Consider the following 25,278-nt stretch of genomic DNA (forward strand, 5'->3'; position numbering starts at 1 on the left):
AAGTATTGTGATCATGTACTAAATTAACAAGCACGTGTTCAGGTCTTGCCATAATAAGCAAACAGCAGCCTATTATATTGTATGTTATCCTGTTATAGCTTCACTTGCCAAGAATAGCCCTACATAAGGTACACGCTCATGTGTCTCTGCGCTAGATTCATATGCAAAGGGCAGCCGAATAGCCATTCTGCCTTCTTTATACAGTTAATGACTTATATGCCTGGTTGCCTAATTCCATGTTATGGCTTAACATTTTATGCCAGTATTCTTTTGTATGCTATATATGGGTCTCATACGTGAGATACCTTCTTGCATGGTCACACTATACCATCAAATGTCATGTTGATCTTCAACTTCCTCAGTGCAGCCAAATGAAGCATCCGATGGCAGGCACAGACTGGTGTGTCCAGGGTTGGTCATCATATGCCTAGAGCAATTACTCAGTTATTGCCACTTTTTCATGGTTATTATATCATGTATTGGGTATATTGAATGTATAAAGGTTACAACCTCAACGGTCCAGGTGCATTAAGTCATATTTTAAGTCCATGCACAAAGACCTGCACGCCGTACCTCAACCCCTCCTGGACCTTTTTTCATTAATTGGGCTCCTGTGGCCGATCTTGAGATGAAGTAGGCAGGCAAGGACAGCAGCAAGAGCAGTATTCCGGTGGTTAAACCCAGGCCTCTAGCTCTGTGTCAGGTGCACCAGCCACCTTTGCTTGCTGCCTGCATCGTGTACTTGCTTTCTCAGAATACACCAGCTCTTCAATTGCTCCCCCACCCTCTTGTCTTCCTGACTGCATGGAATCGTCATCTTAGTGGTAACCTAATGAGGAGCAGACGAGGAGTTCCCACACTTTGGCTCCATAGCAGCGTATAGCAGGCTTTCAAGCATTAAGTAGTCAGGGGCTCAGAAAGTATACATCGCTCTTTAGTTAGAAAGGGAATGCCAAGAGTGCCAGCTTGTACTCCTGGCGACACCCAGTTGAAAACTGTCCAGACCTCAACCCTAACATTTCCGACAGTGAACAGGTTACCACAAAACGAAGCCTAGAATGTAACTGACTGAGAACAAATATTTTCAGGGAAATGTTTTAAAGACAAGGTCTACTCAGTAACTATCACCACGTGTAAGGAACTGTCAGCCAAAGCATACTGAGTTACTTGCTTTATTGGAAAAGGGTAGTGTAACTGCACTGACCAGGCAAGACATGAATTAGCTCAACAAATAATTGTGCCTAAAACCCACGCATTCAGGAATAGGTCGCTACGGTCTTCCCCTCAGTTAATAAAGGCAGAAGGAGACATTGGAAGTCTCTGCTAAACCAGCACAAGTCTGTTTCAGTGAGATGCAGTGACTTTGAGGAAGTAACCTGAAAGGATAAGCAGGAGCAAAATATATCCTTTTCATATCTTCCCCGAAACCGCTGCTATTTCTTTAGGCAGATAGGTGACCAGTGCATAAAGACACTAATAACACCATGGCTGCCTCCAAACCTGTGTCTGGGTCCGTGGTGTCGGAATGGGGACTTACCGGGACATTCCGACCTATGCGGACCCGCTAATTCCCCATTTCGAATACCATTCCCCATTCGGGCCACCATAGGGCTCAATGGGGAAGGAGCAAATAACAGGCCCGTTATTAGCTCCATGGTCCCTTAATGGGTCCCGATAAGGGCGGCTGGTAAACCAGCCGGACCTGGTGGGACCCGCTAAGGGACCTCAGAACGCGACGGTAGGGGGTTAACGGCACCGGCATCCTTATCGGTGCTGTTAACCCCCTACCGCCGTACTCGTAATGACCACCACTGTAGGGTAATTACACACTATATAAAGCATCCAGCCAATCAATCAGTCTTTCTCCCGAAAATAATCTCATTCCTGGTACCACTCCTGATGTAATCTGAATAGTTGGCATCATCTGACTGCGCAATTGACATACAGGCACAGGGTCAAGCAATCTATATCTTGGAAAATATCCTAAAACCCAGTCCTTTCCAAGATGTCCCCTGCAGCTGAACTGGGGGTTTTCAGCAGTGGGTACTTGTATTAATTTGCAGAATGGCTCTCAACATCTCATCCAGTTCACACTTTTCCTTTTCTGGATAGCACCATGAGGGCTTCTCTGGAATTGGTCTCCCTGCCCTTTATTCGACTTGGTCCTCAGTATTGCAGGGAGTCCCAATGTAAAATAAATGCCTCAATGCCTCATCCTCCTGAAAATCATGCCCTTTGCTATATATATATATATATATATATATATATATATATATATATATATATATATATATATATATATATATATATATATATACACACACACACACACACACCCCCCCCCCTGCATTTACGCAGGGTAAACAAACCCATGATGTCTAAGGCCGCAAATTGGACACAGGACAAAGCCACTGGGCTATCCTTTCTTGCATGCACTTTACTCCTTTCTAACAAACATTACCCTAGGCTAGGCGAAGGGACTAGCAAAGTCATATGGGTCATGTGTCACCACCCGATCTTTAACCCAGGCACTGGAGAATCACTGAGGCTCCTAGTTAATCACCATCCTCAAGAGCTTCACCCACCATACTAATTCCAGTAAGCTACAACAAGAGGTAACAGCAAGCAAAGAGACCAAGTACAATAAGGGGAAATGAAAGCTAAAAGTGTCAGAAAGGCCCAGAATGTTGAGTCATTGAGGAATAAAGAGGAGACTAAGCCAGTAGAGGAGAGATAAAAGAGTGAGAGAGAAGGAGCAGGAACAGGTGGCCAGGACAGCAGCTTTGTATGAAGCCTACCACCCCATTGCTGGTGGTGATTGTAGCAGAGTCTGCCAACGGCACCACAGGATCCAAACTTAGTTATTCGGTAACCAGTGATAAGTTGTCTGATCCAGTATCGTCAAAGGTTTGGGGGTGGCCCACAAGCCAACTGCTCACAACTCAGTGGAGCTGAGCTGTTTGACACAAGAGGACACCAACACAAAAGACAGCGAAGGAAAACTCCACAGCCCGAGACGGGGAAACAAACCAGCTGCGCCTCTGTGTCCGGGAAAAAAGGGAAACGGAAGTGGGATCCAAGATGACGCCTCCCCTATTTAAAGACATCCCCCATGAACTCAGGACTACAAAGCATAGAGCATGTCCAGAGTGGCCAATCTGCAGTAAGCTAGTCAGTCCAAGCACTGTATAACCGCGAAGTACACCGAAGTACTGTTTGCTGCGTGCGGGTGCGCTGCTTTCTTGGTGCATTGACTGCCGTTTGGAGAAGCTCTGCTACTTTCAGTCTTTGGACCTTCTCTATACTCGTGGACGAGCCGGAAATCGGCAGGATGTCTAAAGTTGCAACACTGTGTTGCCTAACTATTTCATCACTTCCCTGCAAGGCGTGTCTTTCTCCGGCGATCCCGCTCCTTGGGTTGTCCCTCCTCACCTGCCGGAAATAATTGGAGTTCCCTCGCGCACCCATGCCGCGCACCGCGAAGTACACCGAAGTACTGTTTGCTGCGGGCTGCGTGCGGGTGCGCTGCTTTCTTGGTGCATTGACTGCCGTTTGGCGAAACTCTGCTACTTTCAGTCCGTGGACCTTTTCTATACTCATGGACGAGCCGGATATCGGCAGGACGTCTGAAGTTGCAACACTGTTTTGCCTGACTGTTTCATCACTTCGCTGCAAGCACTATATAACGGCAAGCTCCCATTACAAGAGTTAACAAGAGTTTTGTTGAGGAAGACGATTGCTGGAGCAAAGAAGAAGGTTCCTGGGCTGGCTGTAAGACCAGATTGCAGTAAGACCCAGAGAAGAGAGGAAAACTGATGGGTTATCTGTAAGACCTGGATCAGAAATGTATATTGTAAGAACCAGAGAGGAGAGAAAGACTGGAACGCTAGCTGTAAGACCTTAGTGGAAGAACAGATTGCAAGACCCAGAGAGGAGAGTAAGACTTATGGGCTGGCTGTAAGACCTGGAGAGGAAGAAGGGATTTCAAGAACCAGAGAGGAGAGAAATACTGGTGGACTGGCTGTAAGACCTTAGTGGAAGAACAGATTGCAAGACGCAAAGAGGATAGGAGGACTTAGGGGCTGGCTGTAAGACCTTAGTGGAAGAACAGATTGCAAGACGCAGAGAGGATAGTAAGACTTATAGGCTGGCTGTAAGACCTGGAGTGGAACAAGGAAATTCAAGACTCAAAGAGAAAGTGAAGACAGAAGCTCTGGCCAAGGAGAAAGCAGAGCAGGAAAAGGGCAGATGCCCTGACAAAGGAAAGAAGGAGCGGAGCCCCTGAAGAGTGAGTCAGGCACTGTATCCCATGTTCTCACATACCTGTGAAAAGGACAGAGAATGTGGCGAAGGGGAGGAGGTGAAGAAAAGAAAAGGTCTTCTGAGGACTAACTCAGGAAAGAAGAACCTACAGTGTCCCTGTCATGTGTTGGGGACACTGAAAAAACCCAACCATCCTGACTCCTTAAATAAAAGCATAAACTTGAATGTCCTTCTTGCACACCTATATACGTAGTTCCGAGCATGACCTTGTAAGTAGTAATCTCCGGATGGAGGACCAAATGAATGCCAGGCCGCAAGAGATCAAACTGTAATCTTTAGTCACATCCGGCCTCTTGGCTTAAGAATGTCAGCCCCTATACATTTACAGAATAGATGTGACTTCTCTGTTATGAGACCAAACTTTCCATTCTGTACTTGTGGGCACCAATGATTGTTTTATTCTAATGAGTAATGCAGGGGTATCCCTACAGCCTAAGTCCAATGGCAGACATAATTCCTATGAGTAAATGGGATTGCATGTTTTCCTATATGGTCCTGTTTAGTACGTTAGTTGCCAGAACCAGATGTAGCCTGTTTGTGAATGGTGTCTGGATTCAATCACAGATCCATACCTTAGGCAAAACCTGGGAGGACGCTTGTGTAAGTTGAATGTGGCAGCGTCTTCGTGATAGGGTGTCCAGCAATGGTTTGACATAATGCAAACATGTGATCACATGTTCAGTTAGCCTCTCAACCCCTAATATTATTTATATATAATTGCCAGCAAAAAGTACCCATACGCGGTTTCTGTAGACATACAGGCTCACACTCTCATCAATTGTTGAAAATCAATGATCGTGTAGGTCTTTTTTCCGAGTCACTTATCGCTTGATGTGCTTTGTACTCTGTAGTAAACTGCACTGAGAATAGGTGCAAAAGATTGTTTGCTTTATATAGAGAGAGATTGAACTGCCACCCTATAGTTAAGAAACAACAATTGACTTTTCCTAAATTTCTGTTACCAATAACATTTAATTTAGCTCGCTGGCCTGAAACTTTAAAAAATAAGTGTAAAAAAAAGAATAGTCTCCATACGATATTTGGAGGAGGAAAATGTTTTTTTGCAAATGAGGGTAGAGATGGGGAGGGTGAAAGATGTAAGGTGATAATAGGTGACGGTCAGGGAGGATTAACACCATGGGGGGAGGTGGGTGGGCCAAGGAAAGAGGAGGGGTGCACGTGGAGTTTGGTAGTTAGGATGGTAAAGTCTTCTACCTTTCCGAGCATTTTCCCATTACTGCAGTGATTACTGCAGTAATAGAAGGCGGGATGAAGTTGACTGAAGTGTATTGACATGGTAATTTGTCAGGGGGCGCTACTGCAGAAATTAATAAAGGGGGGAGAAAGAGTGGGTAGAGGCCATGAAAAACAAACCGTGCTTGGTTACTTGACATGGTACAGCATGGACAGTGGCCACCACAGATGTCCGTTGTCAAATGCCATGGCCAATTAGATCTGGTTAGTTGCTAGACAGAGGATATGGGCGCAGGTCCTTTTTAACTAATTAATGTAACATAGATAGAGGCCACAGCCAAAGGCCCTGGCCAATGGCCATGGAGAAGCTATAGCATAACACAATCCCTGAAATTCAGTGAAAAAACGAGTTAAGACAGAGTTAATTGCAACAAAACCAAGAGGAAATTTGGAGGTTGTGAGAAGTCAAGGCAACCTTAACTCGCACTGTAGAACTAGCCTTGTCTCCACTTGCCTTATTTTCTCTCCCTTGAAAACCGGAAGTATTGCTTTGAAGCACGAGTTTACAGTAACAAAACAAGACTCCCTTTTGATCTGACCTACCCCTTTATTTAGCACAGTTTTTCAATGGCCTACTTCTGCATGATTTTTGGCTTTGTCTGTCTTTGTATGGCTCTCCACAGAATGAATCTATTCTGAGCAGAGGCCTTTGTTAAAAGATGAGCTTCCTGTGCAGTGTGTAGATTTGCAGCCCGATTATGCTTTTAGCCTGTTAGCACAAAGCTTGCCAGTGGTGACAGAATGACTGTCCTTGGTGTTTTCAAGCCTTGACATTGTTTGCAGCAGGAGTCTCTGAGCAGATTCTGATAAATAACAGCATCTTCCTGTTCGCTATAAATGCCTCACTGTGCCTGATGTGCTATAAGGTGGCCCTGGCACACAATGGAAACCTATTCTCTTAGAAAAAGAGTGATGAGGAAATCAAGGAAAGCGGTTGACCTCAGACTTGCGTGCCACGTCCATCTAGTTTCATAGCTTGTTACTCCACGTTGACACTGGCTTTGTCTTTTCTGATGTTCCGCCATACATCATGCCATTCCATTGTGAGCCTCTGTTCTGCCTTCTCAGAGACAGCCATATGCCAAAGAACACTGCCATGCAATGAAAATTCAAGGTCTTTCCAGGTCTTGGGTTGCCATCTAACTTTAGGGTTTAGTTGACTTAATTCCTTTTCTTCGTCTCTTTGTACAGAGGGTTAAGTAACGCTCTATTATTTTTATTTGGCTAGCGAAGATTTGCTCTGGCCTTTTGGTCTGTCTAGAGTGTAGCGGGCTTGGTACCAGGATGCGTGGATAGAAAGTTGTGTGGTTACAGTGTGTCCTATGTAGATCATGTTGGGCCATCCGGATAAATCTGTCAAGGGCTCAGCCGTCATTCATAAAGAACCCAAGAAATATGGTCTCTGCGCCTGATAATCTGTGGCTGCGATGTTCACTTTAGCTCCACCTATTTCTGTTTAGAGAACTGTTACAGCTTGCACTGTATCGACACCTGACACTTCCCTGCTGCTACAATAAGCTTGCAAGGCCAAGATCAAAGCACATCTTTGACCCTCACACTTGCCACCTGACATTGTACACCCACTTAGGATACTCCAACCACGCACCCTTTCACCTATTCTTGTAGAAAAGTGGTGTGAAATAGCCCTTGAACTGTGCAGCAACAAATTCCTGGAATGGTTTGTGCAATACAAACTAATTTTGATGGCAGATAACTGCTATACTAATAATAAATTAACTTAGCATAGCGGATTGGATAACACAGAATAATTATCACTAAGCATCATCTGTTTCATGACGATGGGAAATATGAGACGTGAATAAAATATATTTAAAAATGTATAAGAGCTTGTGGTTTCTGTGTAGAAAGAGTAACTCGTATGTAAGGTGCACTCCCCTACTCTGCGTACATTCTAGAGCAATACTAATTTGGTCCGTTTGTTATTGCTAAGGTAAATGATTTTTTTTCTTTTGCGTTCATTTTTCAGAGTTTACGGATAACCTGTTTGGATCCGGACAGCCTCAGCCAGCATGGAGGCCGGTATGGGACCAGCTGCTTGCGAGATCCGAGAGGGGCACAGTCTTCAGATGATATCCATACGCTTGGTTTCAAGGAAGCAGTGACACATGACATAAGTGTAGGACAGTTTAGACACATGCAAGGCATAATCCATGATGTGCCAAGCTTAGCTGTCGACAAATCCGAGCAAAGGGCTTCCAATTTCAAACCATCAATGATCATGAACCTACAAGAGACCCTCCAGTCTAAGAAGCACGCAGTTACTTCATTTGAGGCCATGGGCTCAGAAATGCTCATGCCCCCAAGTAAAGTTATGACCCCCGGCCTGAAGGAATCATCCGATGGACAAATGGACACAAGACATTTTCCTGACCAGCAGTTGTCTGAGGAATCTACAAGGCCAATTACTTCAATTACATTTTCATCCCGCAAATGTACGCCATCCCCTTCCATTTCCCCTATCCTTAACACCAACCTTAATGACAAGCCAACCAGAATACTCCCTCTCGAGGTATCACCCATTGGCATAGAAGAAAAGAGAACTGATAATAGGCAGTCCAGGCTTCCTAAAGAGAGTCTGTCAGCAAGATCAAAGCATCATGACGAGCATTGTAAAAGTGCCCCGAACGACTTCCTGCCCCCACATTCTAGTATGATTGGAATACATGAACACCCTCCGAGTAGAGGCCCGCTGATGGGCCAACGTGGCAGGTCTTCTCCAGATGATGAAAGTCACAGCTCTGAGCCACAAATAGACATTCTCAGAGACAGAAAACCTTCCCACCTCAGTAGAGAATCCACTGATCTAATCGTTGCTCGAGAGAGCAGCAATGTTCCTAGATTAAGGTTTTCTGCTCGCAAGCCTGACATGGCAAACGAAAGAGCCGTAAATGTTTCCAGTCGTTCATCGTTTATGAAACTTCCCGAGCCAGAAAAACTCAGTGTAAGCAGTCGAGGCTCCGATACAGGAACTAAAGCAGACATTGTTCAATCCATGGTAGACCTTGTCCCCAAAGATTCAAGTGAGCAAACTAAAGAAGACAAGGTGCAAAGTATATGTTTAAGTCAAACTTCCAATGCAAAAGATTACCGCAGGGTACAGAGTCCCCCACCATCTGATCAGTCCAACACCAAGTCGGCAACTCTTTCTTCGCCAACCAGGAAAGCGATGTCTTGTGTACGTGTAACAATTGCACCAAAGGCTCCCCCCATCACATTTATAGAGCTTTCTTCTGTGGAGAAGTCAGACATGCCTATAATATCCCAGGACACAGCTGGAGGAAAACATTTGGACAGGTTGACCACAGACGTGCAGCGGAAAAGCCCCCCGCTGTCTCAAGAAGCAAAGGTAGCAGCTGGACAGCAAGTTGAAAGGAGCTTAAGATCCGTAGCTGAGCCAATGCCGCAGCCTAGCCAGGACTCCTATTTTCTGCATTCTCCTGCCCCTGGTGGTGATGCCACATCCCGTTCAGGGAGCCAAGGAGTACTGAAATCGATGCAACAGCACGCTAACGTTTTGGATTCCGCTGTGCAAGGCAATCATCATCCTATCTCTGCCTTACAAACTAAGAAGGGTTTGTCAGATGCTATGACTCAGATAACGACGGAAAGCCCTGAGAAGACCACGTTTTCAGCAGAGATTTATATCCAGGATGAAGGTGTTAGAGCGAGCCCACGTTCTGCAGATCTGAAAACAAAAGCAATTACAACCTTCTCCTCGCGACAAGCAGGTGAGAAACGTGCATTTTGTTTGTTGTTTTTATTTAGAAACATACATTTGTAACTGTCATGAAAAGTAGCCACATTTAATTGGTACCACAAGAAACACATTGTTGTTAATTACCATTGCGTTGGGGAGAGTGTTCAGTTTCTGTGCTAATTCCCTTTAGCCTGAGAGACCCCCCATCACTTTTGCTGGACTGGACTTTTTTTATTTTAATCTCCTGAGTGAATGGAACTTTTTACCACTCATGGGGCGTCATGTACGAGAATGAGGCCTTTAGGGATGTGGATAACCTGATAAAGCGGAAGGGCCTCTTTAAGGGCCTATTTCTGAGACACATAAGAGTAGCAAGGGTGGGCAGAAATAAATGGAAGGAATGGCCTGCAGAACCACAGGAACGCCCATTCTTGACAATGATATACACTCTGGAAGATGGTTGGAGACCCATTTCCAGATTGTACGAATGCCTGTTAGATGGGTCTAGCATTAGAAACACCAAGCCTAAAGCACGCTGGGAAATGGATATAGGCTCAGAGTTTACAGACAAATAATGGCAGCTGGCACTAGGTTTTACTAAAGATTTATCCCAAAATGCAAGATTTAGACTAACCAGGGTCAATGTACTCCACCGCATGTATATGACCCCCAGCAGAGTGGCCAGATTTAACACAGGAGTGTCGGCTACCTGCCCCTGGTGCCACCAGGATGACGCTGATCTAATACATATGCTGTGGAATTGGGAATTGTAGAAAGGTGCAGAGTTGATTGGGTCCTCCGACGTATTCCATATCTATGAGAGGTAATCACCACAGCTGTGCTGCTTTGGAAAATTTTCGGCTCCTGCGTCGATGACGTCGATACGCTGTCCTCGAGGGCCTCCGTCGAGCCGACGTCACCGGATGTTATAAGTAGGATGCACGACGCCCGTAGCCTCAGTTCCGTTTTTTCCACGAACTTGTTCTCTTTGGAGATCTTGGCGCGCCTCGTTTCTTATGCATTCTATTCTTTCAGTTCTTCGAACCTGTTAGTTTGTGAAGATTTCCATGATGTCTTCATCTTCTTCTACCCCGCGTCCGGGTTTCAAGAAGTGTCAGGAATGCGGTTCCAAGATGTGGCTGATGGACCCGCACAACGCCTGCCTCTGGTGCCTCGGGGAGGAACACTTCACGGACGATTGTGACGAGTGCCAGTCGTTAACATCGAAAGCCTTGCGGAGCGTAAGAAGAAGCTTTCTGTCGGTAAGGTGTCCAAGCCCCAGAAGTCGAAATCCACTGGGCTTTCGACTGACGATTCGAGGGGCGACTCTCCGCATCGTCGCGTAAGTCCAGGGGGTCTCGGTCCCGGAGTGGGTCCCGCCATTTCTCTGCCTCTTTGAGGCACTCACGGTAGCGCCGTCACGGTCGCCTTCCCCGTCCTCGTACGAGGAAACCGCCCGTAGGCGGGTTCCTTGTCCCAACAAGCATTCCACTCCTGCAGAATGGGATTCATTTCGTAAGGAGATGATGCCGATTTTTCAGTCGCAGGGCTCCGTCCGTCCGCGCCGTCGAAAGACACCGACAGGGAACGTGCTAGAGACACCATTCGCACACCTTCGGGCTCAAGCGGTTGTCGCGATCACCGGGCACCTTAGAGGTCCCAGTCAGACAGGGTGGCTCGCTCTAGCCATGCCCGCTCCAGGTCCCGGTCCTCGACACCCTCGAGACCGTCGGAGCCTGTGAGGTCTTCGAAGAAGACATTGACGTCTTTGGCGCCGAGGTCGTCGATGGACTCTCTTGAGGCTCTGCCTCCGAGGAAGCCATCGGCGCCCAGGCTACCGAAGGACATGCTCGGGGCTCCGCCCTCGAGGCCTGTGTCGATGCCGTTGACGCCACGCTCGACGCCGAGAAAGGCCCTGCAGAAGTCAGTAAGGCCTGTATTTGAGCCTTTTTCTATGCCCTCATCCAGGGATTTATTCCAGCCTCGGGATTACATGTCTGAGGTGGATGAAGGGTCCGATGAAGGTATGGTTCCTGAAGAGGTTCCTGACGAACTCATGTCTGGGCATAGTCAGCTTGAAGACCTGCGTCAGTCCTTGCACGACGCCAGTGGTCTGGACACCTCTCTGGAGGTTGTGTTCGGTAGGCCTGAGCCTGGCACGAGTCCTCGTGCCGGCGCCTTATGTCGAGGGTGACGGAATACTTGGGGTGGTCTGCACCACTAGTGGATTTTCTGCAGGATGACCTGACGGATATCCTTGACCAAGGTCCACCAACTGACCCGGTGTTACCATTCCATATGGCCTTGCAAAGAAGGGTGGCAGCGGCTTGGACTGCTCCGGAGAGTCTCCCGGCAGTGAGCAAGTCTTTGCCGAAGAAATACCGTCCAGCCAGTAGCGACCCCAGCTTCTTGACTACGCACCCCACTCCGGAGAGTTTGGTGGTGCAGGCGGCTACGGCCCTGGCAAAACAGGCGTCGTACCCTACCATCCCTCCTGATAAGGACGACAAGCGTTTTGATGGCTGGGCGAAGAAAGTGTTTTCTTCAGGGGGTATGGTTTTACAGGCAGCCAACTCCGTGTGTGCCTTAGCACGTTTCACTCATACTCTGTCGAATTGTCTCTTTGGCGGCTGACCATATTCCTGAAGGGGAGGAACGGGATAGCTTTCTTGTTCAGGATGGCAAGGATGCATTGTGTCAATCCGTTCAGTCGGGTCTGGACATGGCAGATTGCGTCAGCCGGTCCATGGCGCCAAGCACCGTAATGCGCAGATTTGCATGGTTGCGGAAGTCAAGGTTTGCTCCTGATGTACAAGCCCGGTTTCTCAACATGCCCTTTGATAGTGAACATCTTTTTGGCAGCAAGGCTGACGAGAGCCTTGAGAGGTTGCAGACCTCCAAAGCTGCAGCAAAGTCGTTGAGCGTTGCAGTTCGTCAACCTCCGCCTTTTCGTCCTAGGGGACAGCAATGGAGGGGAGGTTCCTTTTGATACTACTCTTCCGTTGGTAGATCGAGAGGAGCTGCAAGTCAAAGGGGCCACCGTAGGAGTACCAGAGGTGGAAAACAAGGTACTCAAGCTGCCAAGGCCGCTCGGGCAGTTGCCTCTTTACCCTCAGGCAATGCCGCAGCCGCTTCAGCTCAGTCATGAGGCCATGTCCCATGGTTCGCCGGTTGGGGGGGAAGGCTGGCACAGCATCTTGTAGAATGGCGTGCCATTACTTCAGATGTGTGAGTTCTGGAGATCATAGCCCACGGCTACTGTCTTCCTTTCCGGCAGAGGCCTCACGACAATCCACCAGGGAATCTGTCTTTGAAGAGTCTGGATCCGCTCCTTGCGCAGGAAATCAAATCCCTGCTGGAGAAAGGCGCTATAGAACTGGTGCCTGTAGCGGAGAGGAACAAGGGTATGGTATTGCCCTTATTTTTTGATTTCGAAGAAAGACTGGGGATTGAGACCCATCATGGACTTGCGTGGTTTGAACAAACTCCTCAGGAAGGACAAGTTCAAGATGGTTACTCTCTCTCAAGTCCTCCAGGCCCTTCAATTTCAGGACTGGTTGGTATCTCTCGACCTCAAGGATGCTTACTTTCATGTGCCGATTCATCCCAAGCACAAGAAGTACCTGAGGTTTGTGGTTGGCACCTCGCACTTTCAGTTTCGGGTCCTGCCGTTCGGAATGACCTCCGCCCCGAGGGTTTTCACCAAGCTAATGGTGGTGGTGGCAGCGTATCTCGGGAAAGGGGGGATTCACGTCTACCCCTACCTGGACGATTGGTTGATCAGGGCGCACTCTCCCGAGCAAGTCCTGGATCATCTGTTAGTCACCTGCCACTCCCTTCACAAGCTGGGCTTCTCCCTCAATTTAAAGAAGTCCCACTTGATGCCCATTCAGAGGCTCCAGTACATCGGAGCAGTGCTCGACACGTCCCTGGGGCAGTGTTTCCCTCCCCGGGGGAGGGCTCATCACATTCTGCAGATGGTGCACAAGTTTCAACATGCCCAGAGTCTCCCGGCGTTCAAGTTCTTGAGGTTGCTCGGCCTCATGGCATCCTGCATTCTTCTGGTGCTAGAGGCGAGGTTGCAGATGAGATCTCTGCAATGGGCTCTCAAGATGCAGTAGTCAGCCCTCCGGCAGGATGTCGGACCACGTTCAGGTGCCGCCCTCGGTCGCGCAGCACTTCTGTGGTGGGCCGTCAAAGGCAATCTGCTTAAGGGGTCTCCATTTTGGCTACCCTGGCCGGAGGTGGCGATCTTGACGGACGCATCCCTCACGAGATGGGGACCTCATGCCATCGAGTTGACAGTCAGCGGTCGTTTGTCTCTGTCGGAGTCCAGACTCCATATCAATCTGTTGGAGCTGAGGGCCGTCAGGCTTGCCCTGAATGCTTTTCTGCCGACTGTGCGAGGGACGAATGTCCTGATTCTGACGGACAACACAGTGGCCATGCTCTACCTCAACACAAAGGGGGGGGGGCAGGGTCACTTCCTCTGTGCAGGGAGGCGATGCAGCTCTGGTTCTGGGCCATCCAGCAGGAAATTTCGATCTCGGCAGTTCATCTGGCCAGAGATGAAAACGAGACGGTGGAAGCTCTGAGCAGGCAGAGTGGGATCTCCCACGAGTGGGAGCTGGCTCAGGAGATTCTCCTGGAGATCTTCGCCCTTTGGGGGACCCCACAAGTGGATCTCTTCGCCTCCAGTGTCAACCGGAAGTGCGAAAGGTTCTGCTCGCGGGAATTTCCTTGAAGAGGAGCCTTAGGGGACGTGTTCGTGGTGGAGTGGTCCTTCCCACTGCTGTACGCGTTTCCTCCAGTCCCCATCATCCCGCAAGTGCTGCAGAGGTTAGAGGTTCGGTTCTCAGATGATCCTCATTGCTCCGGCATGGGTTCAGAGAACGTGGTACACGGACCTTCCCGACTTGTCCATCTGCCCTCCCCGCCGTCTTCCCTATCGAGACGATCTGCCCTCACGGGAGGAGGGTCTGGTTCTCCATCCAGAGGTCAGATCCCTCAACCTTCACGCTTGGCTTCTGAAAGGTTGAGGTATAAGGATTGGGACCTCCCTGAAGACGTGATGGAGGTGTTGCTTTCGGCCAGACGGCCTGCAACAAAGTCCCTGTACCGTTGCCGTTGGAGAAAGTTCTGCGACTGGTTTAGGGTTAACAATGTGGATCCTTTTTCATGTGACATTCCTGTGGTTCTGTCTTTTTTGCTTTCGTTAGCCCACAAGGGCCTGCAAGTTTGTGTATAATTTCAGTACTCTGCTCATCTCTCTCTTCTCTCACTCATCCCTCTTTCTCAACACCCACCCACTCAATCTCTCATTGCCCACTCACTCTCGCAGTCAGTCACACATTGGCTGCTTCACGTTCTGGTAGCAATCTCTCACTACCAACACCGCACCTGAATCTCCTGCACGACCACAAGCTACTCCATCCTCCACCTCCACTCCACCTGACTTCACCCAAACCCCTTTCTTCCTGTCTTCCATTCACAGCCCTGTTTTTGACCTTTCGCCCTTCCATTGGACTTCCATTTCACCTGACCTTGGGCGCCAATCTCTATCGGATCTTTCCCCAGGGGTGGGGAGAGATGTGACTCTACAAGTCTTCATTAGCCCCTGTTTTCACCGCTCCCTTTTCCTGCGTGGGATTCACATGTGTCTTGGGCACCCGTGTGGTCCGCTGTTTCTGCCAGGTGGTGTCTCCATTTCTCGCAGCAACGTCTTCTACAGGGGGTAAAGAATGCGGGTCATTTGGAATAACATTAAAAGATGCTGAGAGCATTCCTCTACTGTCTTCTGTGGTTGCTAGGGTTATGTGTGATCTTACAGACCACAATTACAGAGGGGTAAATTTCATTGCGGACAAAACACTGAAAAACAGAGGGATTTTGTGTTTGTTCCCGCCCACAAGCCCCTCTTTTCTTCCACCCTTTTAAAGCCACTCCAACCCCATCCTGACCCATTTTGACCCCCTACCCCTCTAGCGCATAGAAACACTTGTGTACAGGCGCGTAATAAATGCCACATCATATCATATATCCTACTCTTTACATTTTTATTTAATTTTTTCAATGTTTTTCTGTGTTTTTGTCCGCTCTGTTATGTACCACTCTGTTTTGTTTGCAATAAAATGGCTGGATACCTTGGCTAGGCATGCTGATACTTGAAGTTCTGCGATAAAGCAGAAATAACTCTGGAACGCAATTGTGGCACATATGGGGCGCAGATTCTGGGGCCGGCCCAACTCCCTCACCCTGCCTCTGATGCGGGACTGGCTCTGGTAAAAATAAAACCCTGGTAGTCCTCTTGCTTCAGGTTGGCAGGAGTCCCTGCTCCCCCTTGACGAGGTCAAGTCCCTGACCCTGACACATATTCCAATGCTCTATCTTTCACTAACTTATGTAATGCAGTTGTGTAGAACACTATTTATTTTCTTGCGCACTACAGAAAAAAAACAGTTTCTCTGAGGGAGGATAGCTCAGGGGCAACATGCTCACCTTGGAAGCAAGATCACACGGAGCAACACAGGTTCGATCCCCTGGTCTGCGCTTAGAAACCTCTGGGTGTTAAGCGCGTTATAAATAACCTATCATATCCTATTGTTAGGGAGAATTCTCTGTTTAGGCTGAATTTCCCTACCTAGTGAGTCCCCCAGCAGCTTTGCTGGATTTCTAGGGTTTCCTTTTTTTCTCCTGCCAAGAGTGAGACTCTTTTACCCTCACTCTTGGGCATGTTGAAGTGTGTTTTCTTGGTTAAACCTTGTGTTGAATGGGCTATGGGGTCTTTTACTCCATAGGGCCTCATATATTTTTGTGATGTGGGTTACACAGCACCCTCTGTGCCGTAACCCAGGGGTGTCCTAGGGACTCCCCAACATAGACTCCATACCCTGGGACTGACTACTGTCTCCCAGGACATGTAAAGTCACCAAAGACTTTACTAGTCTTAAATCCTGAACAGAACCAGTACAAACCATCATATTGTGGACGTACTGGCTGGGGCAATTCGATTGCCCCAGGGTCTGTTAGTCGAGGGGGCACGTCTCCGTCCCCCCTGATCGAGTTTTGGCTGGTGGCAGTGGAAACTACGTTTTATATTCGACCGCGAATATTTTCCTATGGGATGTCCCATTGTTTTAGGCTAACACATTTAATTATTTATTTACGGTAGCCTTAAACATACCGCCGGTTTATATATTTATTATTATAACTCCGGTTGGGATTTTTTGCCAAAACGTGATGCTAAAATGGCGTTGGCATTCGCCTCTGTAACTCTGACCCAAGGTGGAGCCCTTTGTCCCACTTTTGGCGGGCTTCTCCACAGAAGCCCTCCAAAGTGGTGCCACTCTGTCTGGGGTACTTAGGAGGGGTGGAGGGGGATTTAGGCACCCTGGACTGAGTTACCTAGGTAACTCAAGTCGCACTCCGTCCTGATTGGCCCAAGTGGTGAGCCGGCCGGCTCACCACTTAGCATGTTTGAGTGACAGCTAGGCTGGGTGAATGGGGGTTTGCTGCATAAAAGCAGGGCTTTGGGGACTGGAACTTCAGAAGTCGCCACAGGACCTAAGAATCCAACGAGGGACGAGCTGAGCTGATCTGCTACGACGACACCGCCGGTGGAGCCCTGCTGAACCATCTCACCACTTTTCCCGACGACCGAGGAGAACTCTTAACGGAGTGGCTGCTTCCCTTGACTGGTGGGGACAACCAGTTTTCACCTTCTTTCCGCTCTTCGAGGTATCTCGTGGCCGCCTTGCCAGTGCCAAGCACCCCGGCAACCGGAATACCCACCACTTTTTACCCCAACCGCGAAAGTCGGTACAACCCTTTAACCGGAGGACTCCGCGGCTGGTTTCTTCCCGGGCAGTGCAACGACCTTCTTCTTCTGCTCTTCAGCGAGATCTTCTTCTCCCCTGACCGACGTCGAGCCTTGCTGCCACTGCCTGGAACAACTGCCCCCGCTGGAGGATCCTTTCCGTTAAGGTACCGTGTTCCGCCTGGCTTCCCTTGCCACCGACTGTACGGGGTAGTTTTAGCCCCCGGCTTTCGATCCTGGGATTGCCTGGGACACTTTGGCTAAACTTTCTAAGCCTCTCTAACTCTTTTCCGAACTCTTTTGCAAGACTCTGAATCCCTACCAACTGTGTGATCTTGGGCACGTTTTCGCTCTGTCTGCTCTAAGAGTGGGCCCTGCTTAGTGACTTTTGCTCACCTGTGACTTTGTGCTTCTTTGAGCTTACAAAAAGTGTTCTTAACCTTAGAGTGGTGTGTTTATCCTAATTCTGCTTCTTCTCCCTCCCTTCTCTTTACCTACTAGAGTGTCATCTAACGTTAAGCGCTCACCTCTGTTTGAATTATGTGGTGTTAACCTAGAGTTGTCTGGATAGGAATAAGGATTGGGACTGCTTTCCATATAACTGTGTTTGGAGTGTTTTTACTATATTTTGCTAGAGTGTTTTCAACTTATGTGTTCTTGAAAATAAATAACTATATACTTTTGAAACCAAGCTCTGGTCAGTGTTTGCTTGTGCTATTGTGTCTGAGTACATATTGTGTATACTTTGCATACTGCCTAACTCTTCTTGAGGGAAGTCTGACTGCTCAGCCACAAGTAAATCTGGGTGGTGCAGACTGCTACCAAGTGGGTTTACTGCTATACCTGTAGTCTTAAATCTTTTGCAGTGTTCCCTAAGGGAACTGCACAGGTTTCTGCCTAACACCTATCAATACAATGTGCTTCAGACCGAAATGTTCCTGCAACATGGCTTCCGCTGCTTGGAACATGTCTCTGGCATCCCCAGCCCTCCTCTACAGGTAACTACTAAAGGGCCCCAAAAACCTACCTCGGTTCCACTGAAAAGCAATGGCATATTTCCACTCTGTCTCATAGTTCTTGCCTCCTGTGGCTTTGACATGTGCAATCATCACAATTTGCGATTGCAACTAGCCAATGGCGAGTGAGTTTTGAGTCTTGGCATTTGAGAAATGGTGTTCTTATTGCATGTGTAGAACTGTGGGTGTGAGTGACATTTTATTCTTGGCTAGTAGCTTTCAGCTTGAATGATTTACCCCAATGTATGTTTCATCCATGTTTGTCCAATGATGCTGTTGTATCTTTCACTGGTGACAGGCAGGGGTTGTGCATTCCATGTCGACCAAACAAAACGAGCACTGGCAAAGCCAATATGTTTTACTTTTGTTAGGCATGGGGTAGTTATTTTTCAGTCACATCCATAATGGGGTTATGACCATAAGATTACAACTACTAGAAAATAAATGGTGAAATCCTGAGGATATGATGGCAGTGCCGAAACATGCCTATACAAGAGCTAAACCAGTGGGATTTCTTGTTTGTAATTGGAGTTCAGTGCAAGAAACCAATGCAAGGAGACACATATTATAGCACATAAAGCCAAGATAGCCCAAATCTTGTTACCTACACACATCGTCGTCCCCCCATCCCCCACAGATTACGTTTTTTATGTAGCCCATATGGGGTGGGGGTGGTTTATGTGTGTGTGTTGCTATATTTCTAACCATAAAAGTTCACTATCTCCACATTTTACTTGCAAAGTTATGACCTTCAGTTGTAGCCAGATTGCTGCAGTAGATGCATTAACCCACCATACTGGCTTTCCACTTCTAATGGGGGAAACTGAACTACAAGTTCCTGAATGCAAAGACTTATTGGCTGAAAAGCCTCAGCTGCCCCGTGATTCAAGTTTGCTACTTTGAAGGTCACTTTGGAAGTATTACCTCTGCAGAATGAGGTGGCTTGTCTTTACTGAATTTGGAAAAGAAACTGAGAAATCTATAAATGTTTCATGAACAATTTTGAAGTGAACCTTTAATGGGAGGTCTATGTGAATACAGCCAGGAGCTACAAACTAATGAGGCTATGTGGATGATAGTTTAATGAGCGGTTAAAGGAATGGTTCGGTCAAAAATTGTTATTGCCTCTACGGGTCGGCCATGTGTTTTTAAGCCTAAGTCGCTCGATTTTAGAAAAATTTCCTATGGAACTTACCCGAGTTTTCGTCCATTAAACACACGCGAAAACAGGCACCAGGGAGCTGCCATTTTGTGATAATCCTATCACTCGCCGCATCTCCCCGGCTGACCTGCTTTTGCGGCACTAAATCATATCCCCCGCCCCTGAGCCTGACATTATCAAAACATTCATATTCCCCACCTCTCTCCGTGACGTTTCTGTGCTGCGTAGGCAAACGCGCCCAATCGTCTTCTACGCGACTTCACACAGAACCCGGAAACCAACACAGATCAGCTCACAACACAGCGCGCCACAATTCGGAATATGAAACTGTACTTTAAAATCAAACAGCAACACGGTAAATTTGATAAAATACATTTATTTGACATGAAATGTTTATAGAATATTCAGCAATTGCCATATGAACTCTGAAAGTCATTTATTTTCTTTTATCTCTATCCGCAAATCCGTCAAATTTTATCGTGAGTCACGCGCTGTTCCTTTATGGTACACAGGGTGTTGGTTTTCGTTCAAAGAAGCACTTTTGTTGCACGTTGAACCCCAAGGCTGTTCCATCAAGTAGGCACTAGGCCAGCGTAAAGGTTGATATGTTGCTTCTAGCCGCTAGTACCGCGTAAGGGCATATGTGCCCTTGGCGATCGTCCCATAAGATCATCAGAATGGTGCAGTTGTTTACATTTAGCTGCTGCTGGCGGCTGGAGAAACCGTCTGCCGGTGTCTGAAACTGGTGGCAGTGGCAAAATGGAAGTATATACCTGTTTTGAAAACATAAAATTTATAATTAGTCTCGCCAGACGATTTTTATTAATATTATTCATTTTATTTATTACGGCCGAGCTGAAACTATTTGCTTTCAAGGATAGTGCACTGAAGTATGTTCGGCTCTAAAATCAATGCGAAAACTAACGAAATAAATCGAGGTTAGTACACAATGAGAAACGACTTTTTGTCTACATGTGTGTGGAATGTGGACCTGAATGCCCATGTGCTCGCTACAAGGACGATCCCACAAACGTTTTCAAAGCTCTTCATTCATTCATTCATTTATTCATGCATCCATTCATTAATTCTTCATTCCGTTATAAAAGCGTCTAAAGAGTTACTTACATTATATTTGCAATTTCCATTGTGTCTCTGCGTAATGCAGTCCGTAAATCCCACTGTGCTCTTGACAACGATTTTTCGTATACTGAACTAACATGAAACTCGGTCTAGTTTAAGAATTTTCTGCCTTATCGTCTTGTCATGAGCACTGCTCCCGAGGAGCCAGGACAGGTCCAGCATCCTCGGAAGCAGGCCCGCCTTTCATTCTTCCGGACCCAGCAGGCCCCTACAGGGGCCCTTTGGACCGTGTCCTGGCGCCTTTGGCGCCAGGCTCATAAAGTGTTTCAGTCCCGGCGCCATAGGCGCCGGGCTCATATGGGTAAACCATGTCATAATGCTTGGGTGGACTTACCTGGGGCAGTCCATGCTGCATACTCACCCAGAGCAACCCAGTCAGGCTGAAGTTCCCAGCCAGCAGGGCTGAAAGGAACTACTTCCTCAAATCAGGAACTCTTTTCTTACCTGGGTGGGGCTGGAGGAAGAACATCCACCAAAGCTCTGCTACACTATTTAAACCACGCCCGATGGATTTCACGTGCTTCGCGTTATTCTGCAGCAGCAGCAGGACGCTCACCGTGTCGGCTCCTGCATTCCTGGTCCGGATACATCCTCAGCTTCCCGAGCAGCAACCTGGGGTTAAGAAAACACGCCGGAATTCATACGTACCTGAATTCAACCTCCAGAATCCAGTCTCCGAGACCTGCAAAGAAAAGTTCAAGGTTAGAAAACGTGCAAAACGCCCGCAGCCGCGCTCGCTTACCTTATCCATCCTTGATCACTCCAAGGCTCACCGCGGCCTTCACTCCGGCAGCATCCCCGCATCTAAAAGGGAAAAAGACATTGTTAAAGGCGCCCATTTGGATAAGGTTACAGTTTAACTATTACTTACCGGCCTCCGCACGTGCAGCAACGGCGGCATCCTCCACAGCATCCCAGCACCTGAAAGGGAAAAAGACATTGTTTAAAGGCGTCCATTAGGATAAGGCCACGTTTCAGTTATACTTACCGGACTCCGCACGTGCAGCAACGGCGGCATCGTCCACAGCATCCCAGCACCTGAAAGGGAAAAAGACATTGTTACAGGTGCCATTTTGGAAAAGACCATAGTTCAATTATACTCACGTGTCTCCGCACGTGCAACTGCAACAGCATCGCCCAACGGAGTCTCAGCATCTAAAGACTATTGCAAAGGGACTCTAACCTGCACATTGAATTCATCCAGTGACGTAACTGGACTCCATGCGCCCCTGCACCAGAAGCAGGATGGAGAGCTCACCTTCACCAAGCCAAAGGTAAGAGCTCGCTGAGACTTGTTGAAAGCCTAGAAGTGGGAGAAGCAAGACTAGGGGGAACCTCATCCTATCACTTGGGTATTTACCCCTTTTTTCCCATCTACAGAAAAATACCTCACAAACCAGGCAGTTCGTATTCGGAGGTCCCACCCTGAGCGCATCCCGAACCCAGGGTCGCAGTCCAGCCTGAGTCCGCGCCTCCGTAGGAACCAGGTGAGCGTTACAGAACGCGAAGCCTACCAAAAATTTCCTACCCAGGCGCTATGGAAACTTCTGACACAGACCAGTTGGCCCAGTTGTTGGGTGAATTAAGGGCCGAAGTCCATGCTGCTCACCAGGAAACAAACACCCTTAGGAGGGAATTGATAGTGTCAAAGGAACGAACTGATGAACTCGCCAGACAGTTATTACAGAGTCAAGCAGGACAAACCCCTCTACCTAACTCAGGGGGGGATTATATTCCAGTGGCCTCAGCCAACCCATTTCAAATCAACATACCTGGAAATGTGCCTTTGGCGTCACCTGAACGCTATTCTGGTAATCCTAAAAGATTCACAGTATTTATGAATCAGTGCCGTTTGCACTTTCTTTGTAGACCTGCAGCCTTTCCGACGGACCAGACCAAGGTAGCCTTTGTACTTTTGTATCTTAGCGGCAGCGCTGCGGATTGGTCGATCCCTCTAGTTACACAGGACGATCCAATCCTTCGTGATTTCCCGGCCTTCCAGGCCAATATGGAAAGACATTTTGCAAGGCATTCCCAGGGGCAGGCCCTGGACAATGAATTCCTTTCCCTACGACAGGGCAATCAAGATCTTTTGACCTACATTGCATCATTCAATAGGCTAATCGTGGAAACCAGATGGCCCGAGGACAAAAGGATCACGCTTTTTTACAGAGGTTTACGTGGCGAACTCAAAGACGTCCTTGCCCAGGTAGTGAATCCTCCTCAGGATTGTTCAGAGTACATTAATTTGGTGGTCCAGTTGGATCACAGGCTACAAAATAGAAAGGTGGATCGATCCAGGTTTGAAACACGAGTGTTCCCTAAGTCTCAAAGTTACACCAAGGGAGTAGAAGCCGTCGAACCGATGCAAATTGGGGTTGTAAAGGGCCCCTTAAACCAGAAAGAACGTGACCGGAGACGACAAATGCAACTATGTCTCTATTGTGGGAGTCCTGGGCATTTTCTTCGAGATTGCCCGACGAAACCACCTAAGAAGACAGTGGGAGTCTCTGTTAAGAGTTCTGAAAAATCTGAGCCGGGAAACGACCTTGCCCGACAAGTGTAGAGGTCCGCTTGCCGAGCGTAAAAACCAGTTCTTTGACCTTGCATTTCATAATACCAATGATCCTCATAAACCCAGAGCAACCGGATCGCTTGCATGCAATTAAGGCATACATTGATAGCGGAGCAGTTGGAAATTATGTGGATCGCGAATTGGCCTCCAGGATGAACCTACCTCTTTGTCCAAAGGTGGTTAGAGACGTCATTACCACGGTGGATGGGACGGAAATTGCCTCCGGACCAGTGACCCATACCACTATTGAAGTGACGATACCAGGCCAAGACGGACATCAGGAGGTAATCGTGTTCGACGTGATCAAGGCTCCTCAATTCCAGGTAATTCTAGGGATTCATTGGTTGGAGAAACACAATCCTCAGATTGATTGGCGAGCAAAGACGATACAGTTCCCAGAGTGTGCAACCACTTGTTATCCTCGACCTAGTATTGGCCTAGCGGTAGCAACGGCCGAAGGACCGCAATTGCCTCCAGAGTATCAAGAATTCAGGGATGTCTTCCAGAAGGAACAGGCTAATACCCTGCCTCCCCACAGATCCTATGACTGTCAAATAGACCTGATACCCGGAGCCACTCCCCCTTGCAGTAGAATTTACGCCCTTACCGAGCCTGAGAATCTTCATTTGCGAAAGTATTTAGACCAGTACCTGGCCAATGGCTTTATCCGTCCGTCGAAGTCCCCTGCATCCTCGGCTCTGTTCTTCGTACCAAAAAAAGAAGGTGACCTTAGAGCCTGTATTGATTATCGCGCTCTGAACCCGATAACTGTAAAAAATCAGTACCCAATACCTCTGATCCGAGAGCTCATTGACCAAGTGAAAAACGCCTGTATTTATACTAAGCTAGATCTCCGGGGAGCTTATCACTTGGTACGGGTCAAGGAAGGGGACAAATGGAAGACGGCATTTCGTACTAAGTATGGGCTGTTTGAATATCAAGTTATGCCCTTCGGACTATCCAATGCACCGGCCGCCTTCCAGTATTTCATGAATGATGTCCTCAGAGAACTCATTGATGTCTGCGATGTTGTCTATATAGATGACATTCTTGTATACTCATCCTCAGAAGCTGACCATCCAAATCATGTCAGAGCGGTCCTTGAAAAATTTCGCCAACATAAACTTTTTGCCAAGCTTGAAAAATGTGTTTTTCATGTCACGGAAGTCGAATTTTTGGGATTCATTATGTCACCAAAAGGGGTCCACATGGACTCAAGAAAAGTTGACGCTATCCTCAAATGGCCATCTCCTACTTCCGTGAAAGGCGTTCAAAGCATGCTTGGCTTTGCCAATTTTTACCGCAGATTTATTCCAGAGTTTTCACGAGTGGTACAACCCATCACCGCCCTCTTAAGAAAGAATAAACGCTTCGAATGGTCTGCGGAAGCAGAACAAGCCTTCCAAGAGCTAAAGGCTAAATTTACCTCGGCGCCAATTTTGAAACACCCACGCCCAGACCTCCCCTATATCGTTGAAACCGATGCCTCCAGCTTAGCAATGGGAGCTGTCTTATCACAAAGAGATCCAGAGACTAACCAGCTGCATCCTGTGGCATTCTGGTCTCGGAAGTTCTCGGCGCCGGGGATCAACTACACCATTACAGATAAAGAGCTTCTAGCGATTAAATCCGCCTTTAAGGCCTGGCGGCATTATCTTCTTGGGGCCAAACACACCGTCACAGTGATCACAGATCATCGAAATCTGCAGTATTTAAAAACCGCCAAGGCTCAATCTTCCAGACAACTTCGCTGGGCTCTATTCTTTGCTGAATTTGACTTTGTAATCACCTATCGCCCAGGCCACAAGAACGGCAAAGCGGATGCTCTTTCCCGAATTGGAATGGGAGATAACGTTGCCAATCCAGAACCTGTACCAATAATTCCTGAGAAAAGAATCGTGGGCCTGATTTCTTCACAATCCATCGAGGATATTGAGGAAAAAACAAAACAACTTGTGACCCCATCTGACTTACAGAATTGGTTACAAAAAGGAAACGATTTCACCGTAAGCAATGATTTGCCTTATTTCAAAGGACGATTATTTCTACCACACACCGATTTACAAGGACTGGTAATCTCCTGCTATCATGATTCTTTAATTGAGGGTCACCCTGGCATTGCCAAAACCACTGAAAAGGTGAAGAGACACTTCTGGTGGCCCTCGTGGAGAAAAGACATTAAAAATGTTGTGATGTCCTGCGGTGTATGCGCTCAAAACAAGGGTCAGAAGAAAAGGCCGGCTGGTCTTCTGCAACCATTAGACATTCCACCAT

General features: G+C 47.7%; 1 protein-coding gene across 2 annotated transcripts in view; it reads left to right on the plus strand.

Annotated features, from left to right (window-relative positions):
- ALMS1 (ALMS1 centrosome and basal body associated protein) overlaps positions 1-25,278 on the plus strand; it is a 417,466-nt gene that overhangs the window by 135,709 nt on the left and 256,479 nt on the right. For both annotated transcript variants that reach the window (XM_069632315.1, XM_069632316.1), the window contains one exon: positions 7,565-9,326. In XM_069632315.1, coding sequence (XP_069488416.1) covers positions 7,565-9,326 — 1,762 coding nt within the window. The remainder of the gene's footprint in view (positions 1-7,564; positions 9,327-25,278) is intronic.

This window comes from Ambystoma mexicanum, chromosome 6q, assembly GCF_040938575.1.
Source record: "Ambystoma mexicanum isolate Mex_15411 chromosome 6q, UKY_AmexF1_1, whole genome shotgun sequence".
Classification (NCBI taxonomy): Eukaryota; Metazoa; Chordata; class Amphibia; order Caudata; family Ambystomatidae; genus Ambystoma; species Ambystoma mexicanum.